At 32.3% G+C, this 13,082-nt stretch overlaps 2 protein-coding genes across 2 annotated transcripts; one reads left to right on the top strand and one right to left on the bottom strand.

Moving 5' to 3' along the window:
- Window positions 1-1,324: 1,324 nt before the first annotated feature.
- Window positions 1,325-9,854, top strand: HELRODRAFT_181013 (hypothetical protein; the record flags this gene model as incomplete). The annotated part of the gene is made up of 6 exons (XM_009030281.1): window positions 1,325-1,351; window positions 3,924-3,926; window positions 6,385-6,860; window positions 7,321-7,422; window positions 7,752-7,852; window positions 8,515-9,854. 6 exons carry the CDS (start codon window positions 1,325-1,327, stop codon window positions 9,852-9,854), a joined length of 2,049 nt encoding a protein of 682 aa, XP_009028529.1.
- Window positions 9,855-10,722: 868 nt separating this feature from the next.
- On the bottom strand, window positions 10,723-12,864 carry HELRODRAFT_181012 (hypothetical protein; the record flags this gene model as incomplete). Its single annotated transcript, XM_009030280.1, has 4 exons — window positions 10,723-10,809; window positions 11,905-12,039; window positions 12,546-12,604; window positions 12,789-12,864. 4 exons carry the CDS (start codon window positions 12,862-12,864, stop codon window positions 10,723-10,725), a joined length of 357 nt encoding a protein of 118 aa, XP_009028528.1.
- Window positions 12,865-13,082: the final 218 nt, after the last annotated feature.

Below are 13,082 nucleotides of genomic sequence, written 5' to 3'. Positions count from 1 at the left end.
ATATATATATATATATATATATATATATATATATATATATATATATATATATATCTGTGGTTGCACGTATTTTAAATAAAGACCCGGTGCATAGGACGGCAGAGCGTGAAACATTTGCTTGGTCGAAGAAGGATTGAATGAATAAACGATCGATGGCAAGTAAATGGATGAATGAGTGAACGAATGAACAAAGAAATGAATTGTTTGGATGAGAAATTTTCTAGGCGATGCTGTTGCTTTTGTAACATAATTCAAAACTTTTCGTTCTAGCCATAAGCGTTGTAATGAATAAAAGGGTTCGTTATTCACCAATATCACGCTGTTTGTAGTAATTCATTATAAAAATTATTTTTAATAGATATTTAAGTTACTTTGAAGTAAACGCTTTTGAACGTTAAACACCGAAAGAGTTTTTCATACCTGTCCAGCACAAAAAGTACATGTTTTAATAAAAAACCTTACCATCGGTGAGAATGATCGCAATATTGTCGTTCTTCATTTACCTGTTCAGCTTATCTGTGAGAGGTTAGGAACATGTTTTCTTTTTTGGTCAGCATATATTATTGAAAAATGCATTAACTTTTTATTAAATTTAAAAAATCACGTACTTAAATTTGTTTCAACAGCCAAAGCCACACACGTATACTTCACGTACGCAAAATGCCACATGAAGTGATAAATGTTGCATTTGAACCTAGTACAATGTCATCTTGATTACAACCACATTTGAGAATAGCCAAAAAATATTTATAAAAACAGACAAAACATACAACAACATGTATGTATGTTGTTGCGGTGGCACTAATGTATGAGAACACCTAACCAGGAAGAGCAGTGAGCGGGTGTGAAAAAAATAGTGTTGGTTTGGATAGGCTGGACACGCGTTTCGTCTCTACCGGGGACTCACCTGAACAGCCCACCAGAATACTATTGCAGGTTTTCCCATTATATAGCTCCCACGAATCACTTCGTTAGTTTGTGGTGTTTTATTTTATATTGGAGATTGTTAGCTTTAGTCGTTAGGTTTGTCAGTCCGACAATATCGTATGTGTGAGTCCTTTCAAGCTCTTTTTTCGTTGCAAATACAGATATCTATTGTGTTCTTAAAGTTAAAACTATATATATATATATATATATATATATATATATATTTATACATATACCTAAATATATATTTATTTATATATACACTTGCATATACATATACACAACGAGAAAACAACTCATACATAATTACACACACACACACACACACACACGCACGCACACACACACACACACATAGACAGAAGTTAAGTTAATAAAAGCTGACGTGAACGAGGTTATGGCGTGTGGAGTCCCTGAGTTCCAAGTTGGATTCAAATTGTTTTATTAGATACCAATCTGGAGGCCTGAGGAAGAAAACTCAATTTTTATTTTTCATTTGTTTCTTGACTTGTATACGTGTTTTGTGGGAGTTAATGCATGTTTGTTATGTATGCATAAGTAAATGTATCTATTGATATATATGCGTGCATCATATTTGTGCCTCTGCATGCTGCCAACAAGGACTTTTTAAGCAAATTTCAAGATAAATTACAAAAAATAAGTGGCATTGAAATTTAACTTTCATCTGAACACTAAGGATTGAAATTACGCCAATAATTCACGGTGCATGCTGAGTTGGCTGATGCACGTACATCATCTTTACCTCTGAGGAACGTCAACAATATATACATATATGTATGTGTGTGTGTGTGTGTGTGTGTGTGTGTGTGTGTGTGTGTGTGTGTGTGTTTGTATGTGTATGTGTGTGTGAGTGTGTGTGTGTAAAAGATATTTATCCTTTGTGTATATTAGATGTAAATATTATGTAAGTACATATATATGCGCAAATACCCTTAAGAATTACACATGTTGACAAATACAAAGAAAAAGAGCGTAAATAGCCAGCGATTTTTCGATCTTTTTCCGGTCCCAGAAGTGACCGGAAGTTTTTTTTGTCTGTGTGTTCTTTTGTTTGTACATATGTCCAGATGTTTGTAAGTGTGAACGCTTTTTGCTTTTCTTATTATTACTGTTGTTGTTAGTATTTTTCTACTTTTCAACATTATTTAACATCTACAATTACACTAAAAATTATTATTATTGTTGTTATTATTATATTATAATTATTATGTTTCTTTTTTTTTAAACTTCATCTATGCTATGACACAGATTACTTTTCAGTATCATCACTATACCCTGTGATGTCGATGACAATGATCATCATCACTGCTTATTATTATTATTACTATTATTATTATTATTATTATTATTATTATTATTATTTCTTTTGGATGCGACAACCATGACAGAGATTTCTTTATTTACTTTTATGGGCTGGCTATTATGGCGTCTCAAATAATAATAACGACAATAATAATAATAATAATAATAATAATAATAATAATAATAATAATAATAATGACGATGATAATAATGAAAGGAATATATAATAATAAGGAGTATATAATAACAACAGTGATAATAACAATAACAATAAAAAAAAATCTTTGACATCATCATCAGAGTCATCATTCCAAAATGTATTGGCTTTCATTTTCTTGAACTGATTTTTTTTTATTTCATCAACGTCATCATCATCACCGTCATCATCAACATTATCATCATCATCATTATACTCATCATCATCATTATCAACGTCTTCAATTATCATCATTATCATCATCACTATCATCCTCTCCATCATCACCATCAACTCTATCATTATCATCTTTTTCATCATTATCATCATCACTATCATCCTCTCCATCATCACCATCAACTCTATCATTATCATCTTTTTCATCATTATCATCATCACTATCATCCTCCCCATCATCACCATCAACTCTATCATTATCATCTTTTTCATCATTATCATCATCACTATCATCCTCTCCATCATCACCATCAACTCTATCATTATCATCTTTTTCATCATTATCATCATCACCGTCTCCCTTCATCATCATTTAAGTGAATTGTGAAGGAGGCGTGTAGTATGTTTCGTTGCTGACCAATCGTCTTTATGTGTTGTTGTTGTTGTTGATGATGATGATGTTGCCGTTGTTGTTGTTTTTGTTGTTCTTAGATTGTTGTTGTTGTTGATGTTGTTGTTAGATTTCTTTGTTGCCGTTAGTCAGGTTTTTGTTGTTATATATGTTTTTTTTTCTCTGTTTGTGGTTTTGTTTATGGTTATTCTAATGTTGTTGTTGTTTTCGCTGGGTTGTTAACGGTGTCGTTGATGCTGTTATTGAATGTTTGTTGATTTTGTTGTTGCTGCTGCTGTGGTTATTGTTAAAGTCTAGGTCGCTTTATTTTGAATAATTCTTTTCCATATTGATTCATGTGCTGTTTTAGAGGATTGCAACAATTTTTATAAATGGTTTATCGGCAGTTACAATTTAAGCTATACGTACAAATGTAAAAACGTGTTGTTGTTGTAGTGGTGGTGGTGGTGGCTGTTGTTGTTGCTGTTGGGGTTGTTGTTGTGGTGGTGAATGTTGTTGTTTTGTAGACTTGCAGATTTTTATCAAAATTTAGGGTGAAACATTCGAAAGTAGCTTCATATACTTTCAATTTTTCTGTTAATTTTTGTGAGCGTCTGTCATTTCGAAGCTGCTGCAAATGAGTTTTGGTTGACGTCAACAACAAAATCATGAAAAATAAACTACTTCTATCTATGACAAGCCTGTTAGTTTAATGGAAACAATGGAAAATACGAAGGAATTCATTTATTGAACAAAATTAACAAAAATTTTAGGGTACCCAAGATAACAAAACATTGGAAAGCAAGCACCAAGAAAAATTTCATCGTCGTTTCGAAAAATGAACAAAGCATCATCTTAAATGGCATAAACGTTTAAAAACATCGACAAATTATTCAACAACAACAACAGAAGGTAATGAACAAAAACAAAACTGGAAATAACATCCAGGCAAAATACAAAAACAATATGAACAAACAAAAAACTAACTACCAAAATGTTGCCTACAACAGCAAAACAAACACCATAGCAAAGAAAAACAAACATACAAACTCAAACAAAAAATACAAACGAAATAAACATATTGAGTAAACAACAACAGAGCATAAACAACAACAAAACTCAATTGCTGTCGCATTAACGTTAATAACTAAGATATAAACAACCAATACCACAGCAGACAACAAAATTATAAAACAACAACAAACGCACAGAAGTGAATGGAAAATAATACAAAATAAAACTGAAACTAACACCATTAAACAACAACGACGTCAACGACTAAATAAAAACAACAACAGAGGCAAAAAGCAAATTATGAACAACAACAAACCAAATATAAACAAAAAAAACAACAACAACAAAATATACAAACAAACAAATTATAAACAGCAACAACAAATTATAAAAAACAACAAACAATATACAAACAACAACAAATTATAAACAACAACAAAATATAAACAACAACAACAAATTATAAACGACAACAACAAATTACAAACAACAACAACATATTACAAACAACAAAAACAACAACACATTTTGAAACATCATCATCAAAATATACAAACGAGAAAAACAAAAGCAGCAACAACAAACAAAATGTAAACAACAAGAGGAAGCCCTATCATGCGTAGGAGACATTTAGGATTACAAATCAGCCAGTCGTGACCAGTGCTGACAAATCTGCTCTGTGATTCGGATGGCCGGATAGGGAATCTACTTTTCTGTTTCCATGTCCGCTTGTTTGTCCTCCATATGCGTGTATGCATGTGTGCAAGTGTGTATTTTTGTGTTTGCATGTAGGTCCGTGTGTCTGTATGTGTGTCTGTATGTGTATCTGTATGTGTGTGTTTGTTTGTGTTTTTTGTGTGCGTGTGTGTTTTTTTATATAGCTGCATGAATGTTTGCGTGTCTGTCTGAGTTTGTATTTTTGTACCTGTGTTGGTTATGTTTTGTGTATGTGTGTGTTTCGTTTGTATGTCGATGTGTTTTGTTTGTATATATATATATATATATATATATATATATATATATATATATAATATATATATATATATATATGTGTGTTTGTGTGTGTGTATGTATGTGTGTGTGTGTGTGTTTCGTTTGTATATGTGTGTGTTTCGTTTGTATATGTGTGTGTTTCGTTTGTATATGTGTGTGTTTCGTTTGTATGTCGATGTGTTTTGTTTGTATATGATGTAAGTGTTTTGTTTGTATGTGAGTGTGTCTTGTTAGCGTGTGAGTGTGTTTTGTTTGAACGTGTGTGTTTGTTTTCAACTGTGTGTTTTTCCGTGCCTTGATTGTTTGCAGGCATGACAAGAGTACGTGGATGAAACCGTGTGTGAAGTCGTGTTGTTTGTGATGCCCGTCCGTGCGTGCGTGTGTCCGTTTGTGGCCATTTACAAATTGGAAGGATGCTAGGGAGTCATTTAGATTTCGTGGACCAAGACATTATGATTGTTGAAAAAAAGTTGGGAGTAATTACAAACAGCAGACGTTTAAAAAGTCAGACGTTTGAAAGATAAGTAACCTAAACCTAACACAAGCAAACAATACTTTTATAAACACACACACACACACACCACACACACACACACAAAAACCTACATACATATATTCACATACACACATACAAATATTCACAAACACACACACAAACCTACGAACAAATATTCCCACATACACACACACACACACACACAAACAAATAAACCTACATACAATTATTCACACACACACACATGCACGTACACACACATGCACGTACACATACACAAAACGAATTGGTATTACATAAAACACCTCCAATCATCCCGACTTCATATGCAGAGTCAACGTTTATTTATTGCCTCCGCGAAGTTCGGGCCAGTAGTAATAGTAGTAGTAGTAGTAGTAGAAGAAGAAGCAGTAGCAGTAGTAGCAGCAGCAGCAGTAGTAACAGTAGTAGTAGTAGTATTACTAGTAGAAGTAGCAGTAGTTGTTGTAGCAGTAGTAGTAGAGTATTAGTGGTAGTAGTAGTATTAGTATTAGTAGTATTAGTAGTAGTAGTAGTAGTATTAGTAGTAGTAATAGTAATAGTTGTTGTAATAGTAGTAGTAGTAATAGTAGTAGTAGTAATAGTATTAGTAGTAGAGTAGTAGTGGTAGCAGTAATAGTAGTAGTAGTAGTAGTACTAGTAGTAGTAATAATAAGAATAATAATAATAATAGTAACAACAGAAGCAACAGCAGTAAACATTATTTATTACCCTAAACACATAGAATGGGTGGTGGTTACCTGCCATGAATACTGCCAATTTGAAACTTTTGTAGCTTCCTGTGAAGAAACATTATCACAACAGCATCAACAACAACAACAACAACAGCTTCAACAACAACAACAACATCAACATCTGCAACAACAACAACAACCGAAGAACAATGATAATATCAACAATTACAACCGGCTCGAAAATGATTTCAACCATAGATTTGAAATTGGCTACTACGGTTACAGTCACATTAATAACATTAATAACGGCTTCAACAACAACAACAATAATAATAATAATGATGAAAACATAATCAACAACATCAACAATGACAATGATAAACACATAAACAACAACAACAATGTTGAAAACATAAACAACAACAACAAAATTGATAACAACTATACCATCTACAAAATTTTTGGCAACAACATTATTGACAGCAACACCAATAAGAACAACAACATCATCAACAACAAAATCATCATCAACAACAACAACATTGTTGGCAACAACAACCACCACTTTAGTAACGTAGACGAAAATGAGAGGATAAAAGTTGAAAACGTAATCATAATGACACAGGCGAGGTGCTACAATATTTTATTCATCATCATCATAGTCGTCGTCGTCATCATTTTTATCATCATCATCATCATCATCATCGTCATCATCATCATCACATCTTTTAATTTTGTTGATGTTTAACAATGTTATGATATAACATGACGTCATCGTCGCCATCATTACTACTACTATTATAAATAAGATTAATGATAATAATAATAATAATAATAACAATAATAAAAATAATGGGAACAAATTTTATTTTTTCAATCAACAAAGTAAAAAATCATATGATAATAATAAATGTCTAATAAAATGAATAACAATAAAATGTATTCAAAATGTACGATAATAAATAAATAATAAAAAGAATAATAGTAATAAAATTAATAATAGTAATAATAATAATATCAATATTGGCAATACTAACAATATTAGCAACATAAATTTTCACATTAAAATCTCAATCAACCCTGGCTCAAGTTACGGTCGCATGAAATTAGGCCGATGTGTAACCAAAGATTATGGATATCTGGGATGCAGCGCTGACGTCATCAGTGATTTGGACGTTCTCTGCTCCGGAAGGTTGGCCAATGCCCGGATTGGGTATTAATAGATTAGTGGATGGATGGACGGTAGAATGGATGGATGGATGGACGGTAGAATGGATGGATGAATGGATGGATTGATAGATAGATAGATGGATTGATGATTGAAGGATTGAAAAAAAAATCCTTAATTCCCTAAAACAAAATGAAAATGTAATTTATAAAAAATACACCGACACCAAGTACACTGAATTCAGACAAACGAACAAACAAACAAACAAACAAACATGGTGAAATATAACATAGAAACAAACAAATAGACAAACAAACATACAAGCAAGCGATGATTGACTGATTGAACTCAAGGTCAAAGTGCACAGTGCCTGTATCTAAACTGAGAGAGGTCGTTCAACCGTGTCCACGTGATCTGACGTCACATCTCATGGCTATTTATAGATGTGTTCCAGGTTAGTGGATGACGATGGCTCCAATGACATCAATCGTTATGGGGATGATGATGATGATGATGATGATGATGGTGATGATGATGGTGGTGGTGGTGGTGAGGAGGATAGTTAGTTTGATGTGGTGATGTCATTTGTCGGGATGACATCACGAGAGCATATTCAGACTATCATTTGAGACGATGATGATGAGATAGTACAATGCGGGCTTTGGTAAGGACGATTATCATTATTTTCATTATTATTGTCATCATCTTTATCATTTGATATTCAAAACATCATCATCAGACCATCATCTTCAACAACGTCACTAATCTAATCACTTCCAACAACACTACCATGCTGCAACGATCGTAAGTTTTTAATCACAATTTTCACAGCTGTATCAATCGTAAACGAAGGACAACAACATCAACAACAACATCAACAACAACAACATCATCATCATCATCACGGGCATCAAATTAATGTGGAGCGTTTCCCATTTTACTTTCTTTTAGATGCCGGTGGTTATGCAGAGCAAAATAAATCGCCCATCTCGCCATCATCATCATCATCTTCGTCGTCATCATCACCATCATCATCTTCCTCATCATCATCATCATCAAGAACAACGTCCTCATCTTCATCATCTTCGTCGTCGTCATCATCATCCTCAACAACAGCATCATCATCATCATCGTCGTCAACACTTTTGACCATTAAATTTAGACCTGGATTGAAAGCGATAATAAATTTGTACATATTTGGAAGAGACACCATCAATAACAACAACAACAAAAACAACTACAATAATAATAATAATAGCAATAACAACAACAATAATAATAATAATAGCAATAATAAAAATAAGTACAACATTAACACTAACAACAACGCCAGTAACTACGTTCATAATATTATTAATAAAAAAATGTTTAACAACAACAACAACAACAACAACAACAATAATAATAATAATAACAACAACAACAATAACAATAATAATAATAACAACATCAATAATGTTCACAGCGACGACATTTATAATGCTGATAATATATCGATAGAATCGCATATAAATTCGTATACAATTTTAAACCAATACCATGAGGACGACGACGACGATGATGAAAATGGTGGTGATGATAATGACAGGAACAACAACAACAACAACAACAATAATAATAATAATAATATCGTTAACCCCTACAACAACAATAAATTACGAGACGAAATTCAATGTAATTTAATCATAGAAATCTACGATCAGAACAAAAACATCAACAACAACAACAACAACAACAATATCAACAACAACAACAAAAATAATAATAATATTTATAACAATGATAATAATATTTATAATAATGATAATAATGGTAATAACAATAATAATAACGAAAACAACAGAATGAAAAATATCAACCCGTGCTTACTTGATGGCCGATTCTACAACATCCACAACTCACACAACAACATCATTATCGTCAACATAACGCAGAGGTTAACTGCTTCAATGCTACCAAAAAATAACATAAACAAACAAACCAATACTACTACTACTAATAATAAAACCGTTATTAAAACCATTAACAACAACAAAACTGAAAATGATGGCACTAATAACAGCAATACCACTACTACTAATAACAATAATAATAACAACAACAACAACATTATTTTTATTGACCAAAACAACAGTCACAGTAACACTACGCTCTTTAGCATTATCAACCACAATAACATTAGTTTTATTAACAACAACAACATTGAAAACCAAAACGTTAACAACAACAACAACAACATCAACTACATCCTCAACAACAACAACATCAACTATAATAACAACGACATTAACAACAACAACTACTACTACAACAACAACATCAACAAAAACAACATCAACATCAACTACAATAACAACGACATTAACAACAACAACAACATCATCGACAACGACAACATCAACAGCCACAATTTCGCATTCAAAGAACGACTTCTCCTCGAAATTCTTGGTTATTAATTGTTCGGAATATTATTATCACTTTTCAAAATTAGCTTATATATTATATGTATATTTATATTATATAAATATATATATATATATATTTATATTATATATTTATATTATATATATATATATATTGGAGTATTTTGCCGTTAAAAGTTTGTGAGTTGTTGTTGAAAGTGAACAATTTTGTAAATCTTCTGCCTCTGTCGGATATTATTGGATCCGATGTTGTTAACCTTAGGGATGAAATTAAATAGAAGGTTTCAACTCACCACATGGTTCAGCGAATGGTGTGGCTTATTTGTCAGCTTGGTTGGACTGTGTGATTTCTTGCCTTACCATCTTAATTTAGAGATGCTCAATATTTTCTCGACAGGTTGATATACGGACTGAGGTCTGATCATATTTCTGAGGGTATGAAAAGTCTTCATTGGCTGTTTGTTAGGCGAGAATTTTAGTTGAACTTGCAGTGTTTGCCTACAAATGTGTGAATATCTCAGAACTGTCTATTCAGAGTCTTGTCTGGTTGATTTTGGTGGCGTGGAGTGGTTGCCTCTCTACGGAGAGATTGGTGTTGTTGCTGCTGCTGTTGAGGCTGACTGTTTCTCTACTAAACAGTTGTTGTTGTTAGAACTAGAGACTGAATGAGACTTGTGGGAGAATTTTGTGCCAGTGCCTTTCTGCGGGAGTGATTCCCTCTTGATTGCCTGCTATGTTGCGAATTAGAGTTAATGTCATTATTATTTGTATTATTGTATAACGTTATTATTATCATTTTATTATTAATCATATCATTATCAATAATACTAATGTATAATATTAATAATAGTAATAATAATTATTATTATTATTATTTTAAACTATTACCGATGTTAAATATTCATGACTTGACAGTTTCAGGTTGCGTCACGCCCGAGTCGCATGGAAAGATGTGGCTGGAGAGGCTGGCAGATGAACTGATGGTGGCCTGCAGAAATAATAATAATAATAACAACAACAACAACATTACTAACAAAAACAACAACAACAACATTACTAACAAAAACAACAACATTACTAACAAAAACAACAACAACAACATTACTAACAAAAACAACAACATTACTAACAAAAACAACAACAACAACATTACTAACAAAAACAACAACAACAACATTAATAATAATTATTATTATAATAATCGTCGTCATCGTAATCGTCCTTCCGTCAAAAATGACACAACTGGACACCAATGATGTTAAGGAATTTTCGAATAACAGCGATGGAAAAAAATTATGCAGTCGTAACAACAACAACAACAACAACATCAACAATAATGATAATAATATTATTAATAACCAAATTATCTACCGACTCAAATGCGATGGTGAAAAATGGGTGGGCGAACTTCCCAAGTGTTGTCGTGATGATGATGATGATGGTGGCAATGATGACGATGATGATAATGATGATGGTTGTAATGATTACAACCACAAAAAGAGTGATGATGTAACTGGAATAAACAGTGTCAACTGCAATGGCGATGGTGGTGATGATGAAGAAGAAGAAGAAGAAGAAGAAGACGATGATGAAATGAGTAGTAGTATAAAATTTTTAAAGGACTTTATTAAAGTTATCGATTGAGTGAGAGAAAGTACGAACGAGTGAGTGAATGAATTAAATAATGAGTAAGCGAATGAACTTTTAAAAGGTTTCTGTTATTTATAATGTTAAATTTCTACTTTAATTAAAGTGGAAGCAACTGTCTTTTCCTCACGTAGAATGTAAATAGATCCATTGTTGCGTAACTGCTATATAGCCAACAATTCTATCAATAAATAAGCAACAATAAATAAATACTTCGAAACTATTACGAAATTAATTAATGTTGAATGAAGTGTGTGGAGTGGATGTCTAGTGGTAAAGATAGCCTGGTGCTGTTTCGCAAGCTTCGTGATTGTGTGTTGTTGATTCCTCTGAATTTAGGAAAGTGTCATGGACCTTTAACCTTTTGAACCTTAAAAATTTAGTTAACGTTTTAATTAACGATAGTTTAATTTGAAATTTAATTAATTAATTGTACATGATCAAATATGAATGAAAATATAAAAATTGATAACGAATCAGGCTTGTCAGTGGCAGTGGGCATCGGATTCATGGTAGGAGTTTGCATTGGCTGCCTGCTTCTCGTCGCCTCCTTATTAGTCAAGTCAGTTGCCTATTTATTTAAATAAATAAATAGAAATTAATTAATTAGATAAAATATCAATTAATTAATTAATTAGATAAGAAATCAATTAATTGATAAATTCAATTAGTTGATTGACAAAACAATTTGTCATTATTTTTTAAAATGCTTCATGATAACCGACTCGAACCTTCAAAATGATCATTAGCATACAAACTTTTATTGTCTTTAGATGAGGTCAACATATTTGTTACTGGAATGTACCTTACAGTTAAAATAATGAACAAACACACACGCTAACATCAAATTGAATGGTAACCTTTGAGCAGCATTGATCTAATTTCCTAAACGACTTAGCAGCTTAACGACTTAACATTTCATTACGAACGAAAAAAATTTTGCCATAGGTTAAGTGCAATATCATGTGGTCAATAGTTTTATAATTTTTAAAATATGGAGGTCGAATAACAGTGAATAAAAAATAATCGTCGACTCGACCATTCATTATTTCTATGACCGTTTTGTTGGTCACTAACTTTCAGATGTCCGGTTTCAAATAAATGTTGCTGGTCGCAGTCATGTGGTTGTTTAGAACCTTGTTGAACGTGTTGAATTTTAATTTGTTGAGGTGTCGTTAAATTTTAATATTTCATTTTGTCGAAACTCATCCTTAATCTATTTTGCTATCTGACTTTCCATCTCCCTCTCAGATTTTGTTTTTTGATTCCGCGAAGTCAACATTCTTTATTCAGTCAGGAGAAGTAGTTCGGATGCGGAACCTGATCCAACAACACATTCCCATCTCTTCATAAATTTGTTTCTCAGCAGTCTTTTAACTTTCTGATCAGCAGACATTTTCAATATTCTCGATATGACGTCCTGGCTTAAAAGGTTCTGTCTGAGTGAGGCTTGTGTATCTGGCTATCGAAAACAAATTGTTGGGTTGTTTTATTTTATAAATCTTGTTTTAGTCACCTGTCTGTCAAACTTTTTGTTTTTCTCTGCCTCTACGCTAACTTCCAGGTGAATTTGACGTTTGTTTCTTGAACAATCTTGCTCGCATTCTTACAATG

The sequence above is a fragment of the Helobdella robusta genome (genome assembly GCF_000326865.2).
Source record: "Helobdella robusta unplaced genomic scaffold HELROscaffold_66, whole genome shotgun sequence".
Lineage (NCBI taxonomy): Eukaryota > Metazoa > Annelida > Clitellata > Rhynchobdellida > Glossiphoniidae > Helobdella > Helobdella robusta.
The sequence above is the reverse complement of the archived record's forward strand: the minus strand, read 5'-3'. Positions and strand labels throughout refer to the sequence as shown.